The sequence below is a fragment of the Salmo salar genome, chromosome ssa15, assembly GCF_905237065.1.
Source record: "Salmo salar chromosome ssa15, Ssal_v3.1, whole genome shotgun sequence".
Lineage (NCBI taxonomy): Eukaryota > Metazoa > Chordata > Actinopteri > Salmoniformes > Salmonidae > Salmo > Salmo salar.
In genome coordinates this window covers 69,311,544-69,329,874 of record NC_059456.1, presented here as the reverse complement: position 1 = coordinate 69,329,874, position 18,331 = coordinate 69,311,544, and the positions used below count along the sequence as shown (strand labels likewise).

Genomic DNA, 18,331 nt, shown 5'->3' with positions numbered 1-18,331 from the left:
GACATTTGGCAATGAGCTCTAGTCAAGGATTTCCCCTTTCATCTTTGGCTCTAGCCTAAATAATCTCGAATTTGCATTTGTAAAAAAAATATTTAAAAAAATCCACTTTTGGGTGGTATGCACATCCCCGTCACAAGAGGGCGACATGATACTTTGGTAGCATCATGGGTTGTAGTTTTCTTTACATTTTCCAAGTCCCATTCTGTTTTGTAGTACCAACCGGGCCGGCATGTCACGTCTCTGCACATATTTACATTTTAACAAAAAAGACAGACGACAAAGGGGGAGGGATCATAGCGATAAAGCAGACCATCAATCAAAAGATTTATAGGCCAGACATCCACAGCAAACGAATCCCAGGTAAACATTGAAACATATGTGTTACAACTTGAATCACACGCTGTAACGTTAATATACATAAGGGAAAGTTGTACGTATTTTACGAGTTATAGCTTTTTGCATTTTACGACTGTAGTTAATTATAAACATAGGCAGTACCCATGTGGTTTCATCGAGCCGGAGACTGCAGATTCTTTTGTTAAAAAAAAATAAAGATTTAAAAAACTAGGAAGACGGACAAGCACGAGAGAATAAGGAAACCCCTCTGCAGACGTGTTAATTAGTCACAGAATTAGAATGAAGATAATCGGAAGACTGGTTCCTATATAGTTCAATAAGCTTGTTACACAGGAATCTGAACAGATTCGGAGTAGCGGGTGTGTATTTGTAACGACGAACAGCTGACAAGCTTAGTCAATTTTCATTTTTTTCTATCAAGATATCATTTCGAATCGGTTTTTGTATGGACGAAACGTGAATAAATCTGGTGGAGGTGGTTGAGCAACACTGGGCTGTGACTGGAACAGAGATGGATGGAAAGGTAGGCGGGTTAGGAGTTGAGGAGGACGGGATGGAGTGGAAAAAGGTGGAGGTAGAGTAGTAAAGGTTAAGAAGAAGAGGACGCCTGAGGAGCCTTTGCAGGTCTTGTGGGGGGGAGAGTAGTGATGACGGAGGCTCGGTTCGCAGTGTTGTACTGAGAGAAGATGCGTTCAAGGTGTTGGTGACATTTTAAGGACCCTATTCAGATGGTTTAATAGTTACATGTACAGGTTGCAGGTGTGATTACAGGGTACAGTGGAAATCTAGTCATGCAGGACTAGTGAAATAAAATAATGAAAATGGTCAAATAAACAATATGCATAATAACAAAGGTGGCAGTGATGAATAAATCCATTTCTATTGGGGTGGAGGCAGAGTAAAGACTATTGAGGGGGTTGGGTGGAATGACCATAGGGGGACAGCAGCATGATCATTGAGTGAAATAAAAACAAAAAAGTACATATTAACAACTGCAACAGTGATGAATGTCATTATGGTGGGGGTAGCTGGTAGTGGGGGGAGGTCCATACGGGGAGTAGCAGGGGAGGGGGGAGCAGGTAGCTGACTAGTGGTGGCTATTCAGCATCCTGAGGGTATAAACTGAAAGACTGGACAATAGTTTTTGCCATGATGCTCCTGTTATACCTGCGTTTGAGTGATTTGAAGCGGGTAGAACAGGGCATGGCTTGGGTCGCTGGGTTCCCTGATGATCTTCTTTGCCTTCCTGCGACACCTGGTGGTGTAGGTGTCCTGTAGGGCAGGGAGTGTGCTCCCAGTGGTGTGTTCGGCTGCACGTATCACCTTCTGAAGAGCCTTGCGGTCTGCAGCTGTGGAGTTGCCGTACCAGGCTGTGATGCAGCCCGACAGTGTGCTCTCAATGGTGCTCCTGTAGAACACTGTGAGCATCAGCATCCTTAGGTTAAATAGTTGCTGTCGTGCCTTCTTCACTACGGTGTCCGTGTGTTTAGACCATTTCAGATTCTCTCAGATGGTTACGCCGAGGAATTTGAAGTTGAGTCACGGCGGTGTGTCCAATCACTTTGACTAGGGATTTGGAGAGTAAAGTAGGAGAGGTTGTGTCTGCTAAAGTTCTTCGTGATGGAAGTTTGGTGGTATGTTTCAATGTTAAACAGTATGAGAAGGAGCTAAAACTCAAGCAGGTATGTAAACGTGTGGTTGATAGTAGCCTGCCGGATCAAACAGGACGGCAGTGGGTGAAGGGAGTTATTACAGGAGTTCCATAAATGAACATGAAAGAAATAAAGGACCACTTGAAGGGAGGCCCTTTTATTGAGGCAAAGCACCTTCAGGTGACACAAAATGGGAAGAAGGTGGATAGCTTGTCAGTGCTACTTAACTTTGAAGATCTAGTACTGCCAGAAAAAGTTAAGATTGGGTATATGAGTTACTATGTGCGACCATACCGAAACCATTGCGTTGCTATAACTGTCAAAGGTTTGGGCATGTTGCGGCGGTGTGTAAAGGCAAAAGATGTGTGGGGGAGAACATGCATGTGGAGTAGAGGTCAACCGATTATGATTTTTCCTATACCAATTAATCTGGCGGGTTTTTTTTAATATATTTTTTTATTTGTAATAATGACAATTACAACAATACTGAATGAACACTTATTTTAACTTAATATACTGCTCAAAAAAATAAAGGGAACACTTAAACAACACATCCTAGATCTGAATGAAAGAAATAATCTTATTAAATACTTTTTTCTTTACATAGTTGAATGTGCTGACAACAAAATCACACCAAAATAATCAATGGAAATCCAATTTATCAACCCATGGAGGTCTGGATTTGGAGTCACACTCAAAATTAAAGTGGAAAACCACACTGCAGGCTGATACAACTTTTATGTAATGTCCTTAAAACAAGTCAAAATGAGGCTCAGTAGTGTGTGTGGCCTCCACGTGCCTGTATGACCTCCCTACAATGCCTGGGCATGCTCCTGATGAGGTGGCAGATGGTCTCCTGAGGGATCTCCTCCCAGACCTGGACTAAAGCATCCGCCAACTCCTGGACAGTCTGTGGTGCAACGTGGCGTTGGTGGATGGAGCGAGACATGATGTCCCAGATGTGCTCAATTGGATTCAGGTCTGGGGAACGGGTGGGCCAGTCCATAGCATCAATGCCTTCTTCTTGCAGGAACTGCTGACACACTCCAGCCACATAAGGTCTAGCATTGTCTTGCATTAGGAGGAACCCAGGGCCAACCGCACCAACATATGGTCTCACAAGGGGTCTGAGGATCTCATCTCGGTACCTAATGGCAGTCAGGCTACCTCTGGCGAGCACATGGAGGGCTCAGAGAAATGCCACCCCACACCATGACTGACCCACCGCCAAACCGGTCATGCTGGAGGATGTTGCAGGCAGCAGAACGTTCTCCACGGCGTCTCCAGACTCTGTCACGTCTGTCACGTGCTCAGTGTGAACCTTCTTTCATCTGTGAAGAGCACAGGGCGCCAGTGGCGAATTTGCCAATCTTGGTGTTCTCTGGCAAATGCCAAACGTCCTGTACGGTGTTGAGCTGTAAGCACAACCCCCACCTGTGGACGTCGGGCCCTCATACCACCCTCATGGAGTCTGTTCCTGACCGTTTGAGCAGACACATGCACATTTGTGGCCTGCTGGAGGTCATTTTGCAGGGCTCTGGCAGTGCTTCTCCTGCTCCTCCTTGCACAAAGGCGGAGGTAGCGGTCCTGCTGCTGGGTTGTTGCCCTCCTACGGCCTTCTCCACGTCTCCTGATGTACTGGCCTGTCTCCTGGTAGCGCCTCCATGCTCTGGACACTACACTGACAGACACAGCAAACCTTCTTGCCACAGCTCGCATTGATGTGCCATCCTGGATGAGCTGCACTACCTGAGCCACTTGTGTGGGTTGTAGACTCCGTCTCATGCTACCACTAGAGTGAAAGCACCGCCAGCATTCAAAAGTGACCAAAACATCAGCCAGGAAGCATAGGAACTGAGAAGTGGTCTGTGGTCCCCACCTGCAGAACCACTCCTTTATTGGGGGTGTCTTGCTAATTGCCTATAATTTCCACCTGTTGTCTATTCCATTTGCACAACAGCATGTGAAATGTATTGTCAATCAGTGTTGCTTCCTAAGTGGACAGTTTGATTTCACAGAAGTGTGATTGACTTGGAGTTACATTGTGTTGCCTTTATTTTTTTGAGCAGTGTATAATACATCAATAAAATCAATTTAGCCTCAAATAAATAATGAAACATGTTCAATTTGTTTTTGCATTATTTAAACCAAAGTGTTGGAGAAGAAAGTAAAAGTGCAATATGTGCCATGTAAGAAATCTAATGTTTAAGTGCCTTGCTCAGAACATGAGAACATATGAAAGCTGGTGGTTCCTTTTAACATGAGTCTTCAATATTCCCAGGTAAGAAGTTTTAGGTTGTAGTTATTATAGGAATTATTGGACTATTTCTCTCTATACGATTTGTATTTCATATACCTTTGACTTTTGGATGTTCTTATAGGCACTTTAGTATTGCCAGTGTAACAGTATAGCTTTCGTCCCTCTCCTCGCTCCTACCTGGGCTCGAACCAGGAACACATCGACAACAGCCACCCTCGAAGCAGCGTTACCCATGCAGAGCAAGGGGAACAACTACTCCAAGTCTCAGCACGAGTGACATTTGAAACGCTATTAGCGCGCACCCCACTAACTAGCTAGCCATTTCACATTGGTTACACCAGCCTAATCTTGGGAGTTGATAGGCTTGAAGTCATAAACAGCGCAATGCTTGAAGCATTGCGAAGAGCTGCTGGCAAACCGCACGAAAGTGCTGTTTGAATGAATGCTTACGAGCCTGCTGGTGCCTACCACCGCTCAGACTGCTCTATCAAATCATAGACTTAATTATAATATAATAAACACACAGAAATACGAGCCTTAGGTCATTAATATGGTCGAATCCAGAAACTATCATCTTGAAAACAAAACGTTTTTTCTTTCAGTGAAATAGGGAACCGTTCCGTATTTTATCTAACAGGTGGCATCCCTAAGTCTAAATATTCCTGTTACATTGCACAACCTTCAATGTTATGGCATAATTAAGTAAAATTCTGGCAAATTAGTTCGCAACGAGCCAGGCGGCCCAAACTGTTGCATATACCCTGACTCTGCGTGCAATGAACGCAAGAGAAGTGACACAATTACACCTGGTTAATATTGCCTGCTAACCTGGATTTCTTTTAGCTAAATATGCAGGTTTAAAAATATATACTTCTGTGTATTGAGTCGTGCAACGACTGTGCTTTTTTCGCAAATGCGCTTTCGTTAAATCATGAGCCATGTAGCCCAAACTGCTGCATATACCCTGACTCTGTTGCAATAGAAGTGACACATTTTCCCCAGTTAAAAGAAATTCATGTTAGCAGGCAATATTAACTAAATATGCAGGTTTAAAATATATATACTTGTGTATTAATTTTAAGAAAGACATTGATGTTTACGGTTAGGTACGCGTTGGAGCAATGACGGTCCTTTTTCGTGTACCTAAGCGATTATATGCAATGAAGGACAGGCTAGATAAACTAGTAATATCATCAACCATGTGTAGTTAACTAGTGATTATGATTGATTGATTGTTTTTTATAAGAAGTTTTTAATGCTAGCTAGCAACTTACCTTGGCTTCTTACTGCATTCGCGTAACAGGCAGGCTCCTCGTGGAGTGCAATGTAAAGCAGGTGGTTAGTGCATTGGACTAGTTAACCGTAAGGTTGCAAGATTGAATCCCCGAGCTGACAAGGTAAAAATCTGTCGTCCTGCCCCTGAACAAGGCAGTTAACCCACCGTTCCTAGGCCGTCATTGAAAATAAGAATGTGTTCTTAACTGACTTGCCTAGTTAAATAAAGGTGTAAAAAAAGAAAAAAAATGGCCAAATTGGCGTCCAAAAATACCGATTTCCGATTGTTATGAAAACTTGAAATCGGCCTTAATTAATCGGCCATTCCGATTAATCGGCCGACCACTAGTCCAGTGGCCATTTGATTAATTGTTCAGCAGTCTTATGGCTTGGGGGTAGAAGCTGTTAACCTCTATGGGCTAGGTGGGACGCTAGCGTGCCACCCGTGGTGCACTCCATCAACAGCAGGTGCATTTCAAGAGCGGCAAATTTGAATCCAAATAAATGTCAAAATTCACATTTTTCAAAAATACAACTATTTTACACCATTTGAAAGATAAACATCTCCTTAATCTAACCACGTTTTACGATTTCAAAAAGGTTTTACGGCGAAAGCATAAATTTAGAGTATGTTAGGACAGTACATTTACAAGAGTTGTGTGTAATGTTTTGTCAAGTCAAAGACAGGGTCACCAAAACCATAAAACCAGCTAAAATGATGCACTAACCTTTTACAATCTCCATCAGATGACACTCCTAGGACATTATGTTAGACAATGCATGCATTTTTAGTTCTATCAAGTTCATATTTATATCCAAAAACAGCGTTTTACTATGGCATTGATGTTGAGGAAATCGTTTCCCTCCAATAACCGGCAGTCAAGTCAGCGTCACAAATTAAATAATTAAAATTAGAAAACATTGGTAAAATATTATATTGTCATTTAAAGAATTATAGATTTACATCTCTTGAACGCAATCAACTTGCCAGATTTAAAAATAACCTTACTGGGAAATCACACTTTGCAATAATCTGAGCACTGCGCCCAGAAAAATACGCGTTGCGATACAGACTAGACGTCATGTTGGGGAGATCTAAAATCGAAAATACTATGTAAATAATCCATTACCTTTGATTCTCTTCATCAGATGTCACTTCCAGGTATCACAGGTCCATAACGAATGTAGTTTTGTTCAAAAAAGCTCATCATTTATGTCCAAAAATCTCCGTCTTGTTAGCACATGATCTAAGCCAGCCGGACTTCTCGTCATGAACGAGGGGAAAAAATATATTTCCGTTCGTTCAAACATGTCAAACGTTGTATAGCATAAATCATTAGGGCCTTTTTAACCAGAACATGAATAATATTCAAGGTGGACGAATGCATACTCTTTTATAACGTATTGGAACGAGGGTACCCAACATGAACTCGCGCGCCAGGTGTCTAATGGGACATCATCGTTCCATGGCTCTTGTTCGGTCAGATCTCCCTCCAGAAGACTCAAAACACTTTGTAAAGGCTGGTGACATCTAGTGGAAGCAATAGGAAGTGCCAAAATATTCCTCAGCCCCTGTGTTTTTCAATGGGATAGGTTTAAAGTCAATACAACACATCAGGTATCCACTTCCTGTCAGAAAATGTCTCAGGGTTTTGCCTGCCAAATGAGTTCTGTTATACTCACAGACACCATTCAAACAGTTTTAGAAACTTTAGAGTGTTTTCTATCCATATATAATAAGTATATGCATATTCTAGTTACTGGGTAGGATTAGTAACCAGATTAAATCGGGTACATTTTTTTTATCCAGACGTGCAAATGCTGCCCCCTAGCCCTAACAGGTTAAGGAGACTTTTTGTCCTAGACTTGGCGCTCCGGTACCGCTTGCCGTGCGGAAGCAGAGAAAACAGTCTATGACTGTTTTGGAGACTGACAAGTTTTTGTGCTTTCCTCTGACACCGCCTAGTATATAGGTCTTGGATGGTAGGAAGCTTGGCCCCAGGGATGGGCCGTAATGTACGGTCAGACCAGACTTTCAAAGCACTTCATGGCTACCGACGTGAGTGCTACGGGGCAATAATCATTTAGGCAGGTTACCTTCGCTTCCTTGAGCACAGGGACTATGGTGGTCTGCTTGAAACTTGCAGTTATTACAGACTCGGTCAGGGAGAGGTTGAAAATGTCAGTGAAGACACTTGCCAGTTGGTCGGTGCATGCTTTGAGTACACGTTCTTGTTATCTGTCTGCCCTGTGGCTTTGTGAATGTTGACCTGTTTTAAAGGTCTTGCTCACATCGGCTACCGAGAGCGTTATCACACAGTCGTCCAGAACAGCTGGTGCTCTCATGCATGCTTCAGTGTTGCTTGCCTCTACGCGAGCATAAAAAGCATTTAGCTCGTCCGGTAGGCTCTCGTCACTGGGCAGCTCGCGTCTCGGTTTCCCTTTGTAGTCCGTAATAGTTTTCAAGCCCTGCAACATCCGACGAGCGTCAGAGTCGGTGTAGGATTCAATTTTAATCCTGTATTCACGCTTTGCTTGATTGATGGTTCGTCTGAGGGCCTAGTGGGATTTCTTATAAGTGCTATGACGTTACTAGCGCGAGTCGCTATGGTTAATCATGGCTAGGATAAGTGGCTTTCTAACTTTTGTGTACATGGACCAGATCATTGCAAATTGCGTTGTCAGCAGTTCAGGAAGAAGACTTTGGTTATGGTTGTATTGATATCACAATGTATGTCTGTTTTGTTTTCGCCCCAACTTTTCTCCGGTGACAAACATTGGCAGTAGAATGGTCCGTACTAAAGAGCTCAGTGACTTTCAACGTGGCACCGTCATAGGATGCTACCTTTCCAACAAGTCAGTTCGTCAAATTTCTGCCATGCTAGAGCTGCCCCGGTCAACTGTAAGTGCTGTTATTGTGAAGTGGAAACGTCTAGGAGCAACAACAGCGCAGCCGCGAAGTGGTAGACCCCACAAGCTCACAGAACGGGACCGCCGAGTGCTGAAGCGTGTAGCACGTACAAATCGTCCGTCCTCTGTTGCAACACTCACAACTGAGTTCCAAACAGCCTCTGGAAGCAAGGTCAGCACAAGAACTGTTCGTCGGGAGCTTCGTGAAATGGGTTTCCATGGCCGAGCAGCCGCACACATGCCTAAGATCACCAAGTCAGGCCTTCAAGCAGTCACTGTTGCTGACGATATTAAGGAAAAAGTAGTAAGTCCTCCTTACCTGCATGGGGTTAAGTCGAACATTGTTCAGATAATCAAGGGAGGGGATTTGTGATGTGACTATATAGAATTGTGGTTAATGTGAATAGAGAATGTAACAACATGTTATTAGTCACTTGTAAATCAATGGTGCTTATGCAGTGCTAGAACAAACAGGAGAAACGTTAAGATAAAGCTGATCCCTGTATTGTCATTTCTATAGAAACTTGACTTACCTAAAGTCAAAGGTCAACTGCTCATTTTCGGAGCCACCAACTGGGATCTCATCGGAAGGAAAGAGGTGCCAAAAGCACAAGGTATAACCCTGCCCAGTCCTGTACATTGCTGTATGCAATACTCCACTCGGTTGTCCCTTAATAGCACTTGTGCTACCAACTTTTTAAAGTAGTTTTTCCTGTCTTTCTACTGACAATCTTGAAGCAACCCTCATAATTGACAGCAGTATTAAAATGTTCCTGTTTCTTATTAAATCAAACTTTAAAGTGCATTTAAAATCGCAACAGACTTTGTTAAAATTGTGTTGTGTGTGTGTGGTTTCTCAGTGGCCTTCAGGAACCTAGGCCAGAACTTGTGGGGTCCTCACCGCTACAGCAGCCTTAGTGACGTGCAGGTCAGTAGTGTGGTGTCTGGGCCCTGTGCTGCCCACAGCCTCCTAATCACCACCGAGGGCAAGCTCTGGAGCTGGGGTAGGAATGCTATACCGTAATAGCTCATAGTTTATACTTGCATATACACTACCATTCAAAAGTTTGGGGTCACTTAGAAATGTCCTTGTTTTGAAAGAAAAGCCAATTTTTTTGTCCATTTAAAAGAACATCAAATTGATCAGAAATACAGTGTAGACGTTGTAAATGACTATTATAGCTGGAAACGGCTGATTTTTAATGGACGATCTACATCGGCGTACAGAGGCCCATTATCAGCAACAATCACTCCTGTGTTCCAATGGCACGTTGTGTTAGCTAATCCAAGTTTATCATTTTAAAAGGCTAATTGATCATTAGAAAACCCTTTTGCAATTATGTTAGCACAGCTGAAACTGTTGTACTGATTTTAAAGAAGCAATAAAACTGTCCTTCTTTAGACTAGTTGAGTATCTGGAGCATCAGCATTGGGGTTCGATTACAGGCTCAAAATGGCCAGAAAAAAATAACTTTCTTCTGAAACTCATCAGTCTATTCTTGTTCTGAGAAATGAAGGCTATTCCATGCGAGAAATTGCCAAGAAACTGAAGATCTCATACAATGCTGTGTACTACGCCCTTCACAGAACAGCGCAAGCTGGCTCTAACCAGAATAGAAAGAGTGGGAGGCCCCAGTGCACAACTGAGCAAGAGGACAAGTACATTACAGTGTCTAGTTTGAGAAAATGACGCCTCACAAGTCCTCAACTGGCAGCTTCATTAAATAATACCCACAAAACACCAGTCTCAACGTCAACAATGAAGCGGTGACTCCAGGATGCTGGCCTTCTAGGCAGAGTTGCAAAGAAAAAGCCATATCTCAGACTGGCCAATAAAAATAAAAGATGGGCAAAAGAACACAGACACTGGACAGCGGAACTCTGCCTAGAAGGCCAGCATCCCGGAGTTGCCTCTTCACTGTTGACTTTGAGAATGGTGTTTTGCTTCTGTGAAGGGCGTAGTACACAGCGTTGTACAGCTCTTCCGTTTCTTGGCAATTTCTCACATGAAATAGCCTTCATTTCTCAGAACAAGAATAGACTGATGAGTTTCAGAAGAAATTTCTTTATTTGTTTCTGGCCATTTACAACATTAACAATGTCTACACTGTATTTATGATCAATTTGATGTTATTTTAATGCACAATTGTTTTTGTTGCTTTTCTTTAAAAAACAAGGACATTTCTAAGTGACCCCAAACTTTTGAACGGTAGTGTATATGTCTCATAGATGTAATCATTCTAGCTGAGTCCAGAAGAAATGGTCAATATTGACTTCTTTCTGCAACTATCAGGTCGAAATGAAAAGGGTCAGCTGGGTCACGGGGACACCAAACGCCTGGAGGCCCCAAAGCTGATTGAGCCCCTCGCAGACGAAGTGGTGGTGGCTGCAGCCTGTGGACGCAACCACACCCTGGCATTGACAGAGGGTGGCACCGCCTACTCGTTTGGAGAGAACAAACTGGGCCAGCTGGGCCAGGGCAACCAAACAGATGCAGTCCTCAGTCCAGCCCTGGTAAGCAACATCAACCTTGAAAAAGAAAGGAGAGCCGCACGCTCTAGGAGCTCAGATGCAATAATTGAATTACCTAATAACCAACGTTTCGACAGACAAGCTGTCTTCATCAGGGTATACATCAGGGTATAATGACAAACACTGCAGTTCACTAGTTTATATAGTGTCAAAGGACACAAGTGTCTGTAATCATGGCCGGGTATGGCTTGATATCATTGGTTAATTTACAGATATAAATAGAACATATAAAAAAACATAAATGGATAGCATACGATCATAGATACAGTTTGGCTACATAGGCCTACAAACATTTACAATGAATAGCAAAATCACAATGGCTTCAGATCAAAGTCTACTTTGAGACCGAAGGGAGAAAGGGTCTTTAAATGAAAGATCCAGGCAGCCTCTCGTTTTAACAATAAATTGTTGAGGTCACCCCATCTTGTAGGGAGGGTGACATGTCCGATGCCGATATAACATAGGGACGAAATCGAGTGGTTCGCTTCCAAAAAGTGGGCTGCAACTGGGTACGTCGAATTTTTGCACCTAATGGTGCTACAATGCTTCGTAGTTTTAATTCACACGTCGTTTTACCCACATACTTTTTACCACAAGGACAAGTTATAAGATAAATCACTGTCTTAGTGGAGCATGTGATAACACCTTTGATTTGTTTCCCTGTTTGGGGTTGTTTGAAGGATCTACATTTGTAAGAGCCATTGCATTGAGCGCAGCCATTACACTTGTTGTTTCCATCTGGTAGAGGCACAAATAGATGTTGTGCAGGGATATTTTGTGGTGGTAAATGAGAGTTTACCAATTGATCTCTGAGATTTCTGCCCCGCGAGAAAACGACTGAGGGAGGGTTGGAAAACACATTACTGTTATCGGATCTTACAATGTGCCAATGTTTGTGAAAGATTCCCTTAATTTGTTCAGAGCACTTTGAATAGCGGGTAGTAAGAACACAAGAATGCTTCTTTTTGGGAGACTCTCCTTGAAAGAGATCATGTCTCGATTTATTTAGGATTTTCTCAATGGCAGTATTAATCTGTTCGTTTTTGTACCCCCTCTCCTTGAATTTTCTTTGTGTCTCAGCCATATTTCTGTCAATCTGATTGTTTTTTGAAAGTTCTTTTGATTTGACAGAATTGGCTGTAGGGAAACTGTTTTTCAAGGGAAGCGGGTGACAACTATCAGCCCTCAACAAATTGTTATGATCAGTAGGTTTCCTGTAAAGATCAGTGTAAAGAACATTATCCTCACACAAAATCAGAAGATCAAGGAAACTGATTTGACGTGTGTCAGGTTGCATAGTAAATCTCAGGTGCTCAGAACAGGAGTTAAGAAAAGCATGGAACGCCTGGAGCTGTTTTGCATCATCCCTCCATAGAACAAAAATATCATCAATGTACTGTTTCTAAATAATTATGTTAGGCAAGAGAACATTTTTGAGAGGATTCAGAATTGACTGTTTCTCCATGTAACCCACATACAAATTTGCATAGTTAAATCAAATTTAAATCATATCAAATGTATTTACAAAGCCTTTCTTACATCAGCTGATATCTCAAAGTGCTGTACAGAAACCCAACCTAAAACCCCAAACAGCAAGCAATGCAGGTGTAGAAGCACAGTGGCTAGGAAAAACTCCCTAGAAAGGCCAGAACCTAGGAAGAAACCTAGAGAGATGCCAGGCTCTGAGGGGTGGCCAGTCCTCTTCTGGCTGTGCCGGGTGGAGATTATAACAGCACATGGCCAAGATGTTCAAATGTTCATAGATGACCAGCAGGGTCAAATAATAATAATCACAGTGGTTGTCGAGGGTGCAACAGGTCAGCACCTCAGGAGTAAATGTCAGTTGGCTTTTCATAGCCGATCATTCACAGTATCTCTACCGCTCCTGCTGTCTCTAGAGTTGAAAACAGCAGGTCTGGGACAAGTAACACGACAGGATCAGTTAGGAGCCATGGGGGATCCCATAGCAGTACCCTTTGTCTGAATAAAGTAATAATTTGGAAACATGACATAGTTGTGTGTGAGTACTATTTTAGCCAATTTTATAATGCATTCTTTGGAAGCAACATCAACTTCCCTATTCATCTGCCTAGTTATTGTGGCTGATTTATTATGGGTCTAATATGGCCACATGCTGAGCCTGTGCTTATCAAAGCTTCTCCTTTCCCCTCTCAGATCCAGTACAATGGGCAGCCCTTGGTCAAGGTGGCGTGTGGGGCAGAGTTCAGCATGGTGGTGGACTGCAAAGGAAACCTCTACTCGTTCGGGTGCCCAGAGTATGGCCAGCTAGGTATGTCCACAACTAACGAGCAGGACTGGACAGATTTAAACTTCTAAAAAAAGTTTCTCCAATGACACATTTGAAGAGTCACAATGACCCCTTCAAAAATCATTCTAGATCAAACACTGGCGTTGCACTTATTTTTGTGTTGTGTTTTGGGTCACAGGACACAACTCTGACGGCAAGTTCATTGCCCGCGCCCAGCGCATCGAGTTTGACTGTGAGACCATTGCACGCCGCGTGGCCATCTTCATCGAGAAGAGTAAGGACGGCCAGGTGACGCCTGTACCTAACGTGGTGGTCCGAGACGTTGCCTGCGGAGGCAATCACACGGTGAGGAGGGAAGACCAGGACCCGTATTCAGTCTTGGATAAGGAATGCTGATCTAGGATCAGTTTGGCCTTTTAGATCATAATGAATAAAATGACATGTACATGGGGAACCTGATCCTAGATCAGCACTCCTACTCTGAGGCGCTTTTACGAATATGGGCTCTGATACCTACTGCCACAAATACCCCTTGAGCCAGAAATTTGCATTTTAGAAACAGAAATCAAAGAATGATATAGAACTTTTGCATCTCACAATAGTGTTGGTATATATTAGTGATGTCCCCATCCCCCAACCTTTGCATAATTACTGAATGAAGAACGTACATTTGAGTCATTCAACTGACGCTCTTATCCAGAGCAAGCTACAGTGTTCCCTTCATGTTTAATGAATGAACCTGCAGATGGAGACCTCTTCATTCTGGTCTTTAAATCTGGACACTAATAGGGAGCTGAGCGGGTCTGATAACATTTGGCACCAGCCTGTGTTTAAAGGGATTGTCCACTCTAAGTATGAGTTTTCACTTACATTGGCCGTAGTTGATTCGCAAAGTCAGGTTTTTTTCTTCTCACTTTTGTTTTGTTAGCATGAGGTATGTAATCTGTTTGTGTGTGTCCCCAGCTGATATTGGACTCCCAGAAGCGGGTGTTTTCCTGGGGCTTTGGTGGTTATGGACGGCTGGGTCACACGGAGCAGAAGGACGAGATGGTGCCCAGACTGGTGAAGCTCTTTGACTTCCCCGGGCGCGGGGCATCCCAAATCTACACTGGCTATCAGTGCTCCTTCGCTGTAAATGAGATGGGTATGGGACACAATGCTTAACCCCTTGAATGTCGCACTGATGAGTAAATCTCTTTTAGAATTATTTTATTTATCACCCCTATAATCAATTTATACCACTATAAACCAAGAATACTACTGTTACTTCCCCCAAGTCTGTTGCTCTACCTGATATACACTCTGTACAAAACATCTCTTTCCATGACAGACTGACCAGGTGAAAGCTGTGATCCCTTATTGAGGTCACCTGTTAAATCCACTTCAATCAGAGAAGATGATTCTTGATACACACAGTTTCCCATGTGTATCAAGAATGGTCCACCACCCAAAGGACATCCAGCCAACTTGATACAACTGTGGGAAACTTTGCAGTCAATATTGGCCAGCAGCCCTGTGGAACGCTTTCGACACCTTGTAGAGTACATGCCCAGACGAACTGAAGCTGTTCTGAGGGCAAAAGGTGGTGCAAGTCAATATTAGGAAGGTGTTCTTAATGTTTTGTTGTGTATGTTGTAGTGATTTCAGGGCGTATCCCAACTGATTTGAACCTAGCATCTGTCAGTCTAAACAATGTAGCCATTACGCCAAGAGTTGGACACTTTTGCCAAGGACGCTGGTGTTTTTTGATAAGGAAGCTACAATATTAACATTTTGTGTGCAGGAGGGCTGTTTTTCTGGGGGGTCACCAATACCTCGCGGGAGTCTACCATGTACCCCAAGGCCGTGCAGGACCTGTGTGGCTGGAAGGTCCGCAGTCTGGCGTGCGGGAAAAGCAGTATAGTTATCGCTGCAGACGACAGCACCATCAGCTGGGGACCCTCCCCCACCTTTGGAGAACTGGTAAGTTTTAATAATAATTAATTGGTGTATGTATAAAGTATATTTCTCACACCCAAAGTGCTATACAATTATACACTGAAAATAAATATAAACGGAACATGTAACGTGTTGGTCCCATGTTTCATGAGCTGAAATAAAAAATCCCAGACATTTTCCATATGCTCAAAAATCTTTTTTCTCTCAAATTTTGTGCATAATTTGTTTACATCCCTGTTAGTGAGCATTTGTTGTTTGACAAGATGCCACACCTGTCAGGTGGATGGATTATATCAAAAAGCTGATTAATTATGATAATTATACAACTGCACCTTGTGCTGGGGACAGTAAAAGGCCAATTCAAAATGTGCAGTTTATAGTCACACAACACAATGCCACAGATACCTCAAGTTTTGAGGGAGTGTGCAATTGGCATGCTGACTGCAGTTATGTCTACCAGAGCTGTTTCCAGAGAATTGAATGTTAATTGCTCTACCATAAGCTGCCTCCAACGTCGTTTTAGAGAATTTGGCAGTATGTCTAAACGGCCTCGCAACCACAGACCACGTGTATCCACGCCAGCCCAGGACGTCCACATCCAGCTTCTTCACCTGTGTGATCATCTGAGGGGGAGGGGGGGTGAGGAGTATTTCTGTCTGTAATATAGACTTTTTGTAAGGAAAAACTCATTCTGGTTGGCTGGGCCTGGCTGCCAAGTCGTTAGGCCTATGCCCTCCAAGGCCCACCCATGGCTTCACCCCTGCCCAGTCATGTGAAATCCATAGATTAGGGCCTAATGAATTTATTTCAATTGACTGATTTCCTTATATGAACGGTAACTCTCAAATCTTTGAAAATATTGCGTTTTATATTTGTGTTCAGAATAGAAATGTGCTCAAATGACTGCTGAATTGGCACACCTCTTCTGGCTTCTCTATCTCTTATGACATGGGTTTTGTGTTTGTTACAGGGATACGGCGACAACAAGGCCAAGTCCTCCACTACTGCTCAGGAGGTGAAGACCCTGGATGGAGTTTACACTGAACAGGTGTGGAGCAGCAACAGAGAATGAAAATAGTGCTGAATTTGAATTCCCACTTATGTATTCTGTAGATGTGAAACTGCATTTAGGTGAATGTTCACTCTTTGGGCTGAAACATTTGGGTGTTTGTGGTTGCAGGTGGTGATGGGATACGCACACTGCCTGGTCATCGCCAGACAGGATACTCCACAGGAACAAGAGACGCTCAAGAAGCTGCCAGAGTACAACCCAGGCCCCCTCTGATGGGGCACCATCCAGCCACCTTACCATTTGTCAACAGATTCTCTCCAGAATGCACCTCCCCTTTAAGTCACCTTTGTAAGGCTTGATGGATGGCTGGGGAGGGTGGGCTCTCATGAATATGTTTGCATACACTTCAAAAAAACAAGTCAGTTCTTAGTGTTTGTTCCCAAAGACCAATTACATTTTATTTGACTTTGTTCATGAAGTCCATGGCAGTATTACTCTGCATGCATTGTCAGAACACAATCGGGATCTGAGACATTGTGCCATCAAGTTGACGCTCTCCGGCCATTGACTTCTGTTACATTCCTTGGTTAATCTCTTCACTTGTATGATTAACTATTGGTGTTGATGCGCAACTGTCCATAAGGCCAGTAACTACTTGACATTCCGGCCTTTTTTTACCTCAGTGACTCATTTTAGCCTGGGAATCCAGGTGTGGGCACTGCAATCTTGGCAATGAAAACCAGCATGAATGTGGTTTTGCAAGTAGTTGAGTTGTGCGACTCTTTGTGTGCAAATGGTTAACAGGGTGTGGTTATCCTAGTTTTAAATCAAGACTGGTTGTTTTTCTTAATTTGTTTTGGTGTCTGGGTCAGAAGGCCCGCATGTTTTTTACATTTCAAACGTGGAAATGGTAAAGGTTAATTAAATTGGTTGATTTTGTTCAGTCTGTTCTGACATTGCCTGCCCCCAGTCATCACTGCATGTAGCAGTTAGTATGCGGCCATCTGCTGACCAATCATTCACCATATTTTGGATGAGCTAGGAGTAGATGACTGGGATCGTACAGATGGGCAAGTTTCTTGTACATACCGATTATGTGCACTCCATGGGTTGATTTTGGGCCACACTTCTAGCACCAATCTGATTTAACTAATTCTGACAAGCAAATTTACCAATGAGCATATCACACCTTACACAGGTTCTGAGCTGCCAAATACTTGAGATTCACGATTTACAGATGGTTATGCTGGATTAACATTGTGGAAGGTTGATTTGTCTGCATTTTGGGAGTTATGGCTAGCTGAATCTAGTGCCTTCAGAAAGTATTCATACCTGTTCAGTTGTTTCAGCCTGAATGTAAAATGTATTACATTGTTTTTTTTATACTTGTATACAAACACCCCATAATGTCAGTAGAATTGTTTACATTTGTACAAATTAAATGAATAGCTGAAATGTCTTGATTCATAAGTATTCCACCCCTTTTGTTATGGCAATCCTAAATAAGTTCAGGAGTAAAAATTAGCTTAAGTCACAAATAACATGATTCTTTGACTGCCTCATCTCTGTACCCCACACATACAATTATCTAAGGTCACTCAGTTGAGCAATGAATTTCAACCAAAGACCAGGGAGGTTTTCTAATGCCTCGTAAAGGGCAACTATTGGTAGATGGATAAAAATGTAAAAATCTGACATTGAATATCCCTTTGAATGCTGTATCAATACACCAGTCACTACAAAGATACAGGCATCCTTCTTAACTCAGTTGCTGGAGGAAGGAAATCAGATTTCCCCATGGGGACAATGGTGATTTTAAAGCTGTTTAATGGCTGTGATAGGAGATAATGGATCAACAACATTGTTACTAAACAATACTAACCTAGTTGACAGGGTGAAAAGGAAGCCTGTACAGATTATTCCAAAACATGCATCCTGTTTGCAACAAGGCACTAAATACAAAGTGTTATGTTTGTGGCAAATCCAAAACAGCACTTTACCGAGTACCACTCTCCATATTTTCAAGCATAGTTGTGGCTGCATCATGTTATGGGTATGCTTGTAGTCATTAAGTACTGGAGAGTTTCTCAGGATAAAAAAAATAAATAGGAGCTAAGCACAAGAAA

At 42.8% G+C, this 18,331-nt stretch overlaps 1 protein-coding gene across 2 annotated transcripts; it reads left to right on the top strand.

Moving 5' to 3' along the window:
- The first annotated feature begins 323 nt into the window (after window positions 1-323).
- Window positions 324-17,660, top strand: LOC106572245 (protein RCC2 homolog). Of its 2 annotated transcripts, none has more exons than XM_014146269.2 (11): window positions 324-360; window positions 8,329-8,758; window positions 8,975-9,068; window positions 9,315-9,458; window positions 10,748-10,968; window positions 13,162-13,276; window positions 13,434-13,600; window positions 14,219-14,399; window positions 15,039-15,217; window positions 16,164-16,241; window positions 16,374-17,660. In XM_014146269.2, the coding sequence occupies exons 2-11, from the start codon at window positions 8,333-8,335 to the stop codon at window positions 16,476-16,478; spliced, it is 1,710 nt and encodes a 569-aa protein (XP_014001744.1). In that variant the 5' UTR covers window positions 324-360; window positions 8,329-8,332; the 3' UTR covers window positions 16,479-17,660. The 2 variants fall into 2 exon arrangements, with proteins under 2 accessions (XP_014001744.1, XP_014001745.1); XM_014146270.2 differs by having other exon boundaries at window positions 339-360; window positions 8,332-8,758.
- Window positions 17,661-18,331: the final 671 nt, after the last annotated feature.

Coding starts and splice junctions, on each gene's coding strand:
- LOC106572245 (XM_014146269.2), top strand. CDS start 8,333: ATGGTCCGTACTAAAGAGCTCAGTGACTTTCAACGTGGCACCGTCATA. Junction 9,069..9,314: donor AGAGGTGCCAAAAGCACAAG/GTATAACCCTGC, acceptor GTGGTTTCTCAG/TGGCCTTCAGGAACCTAGGC. Junction 10,969..13,161: donor CAGTCCTCAGTCCAGCCCTG/GTAAGCAACATC, acceptor TTCCCCTCTCAG/ATCCAGTACAATGGGCAGCC.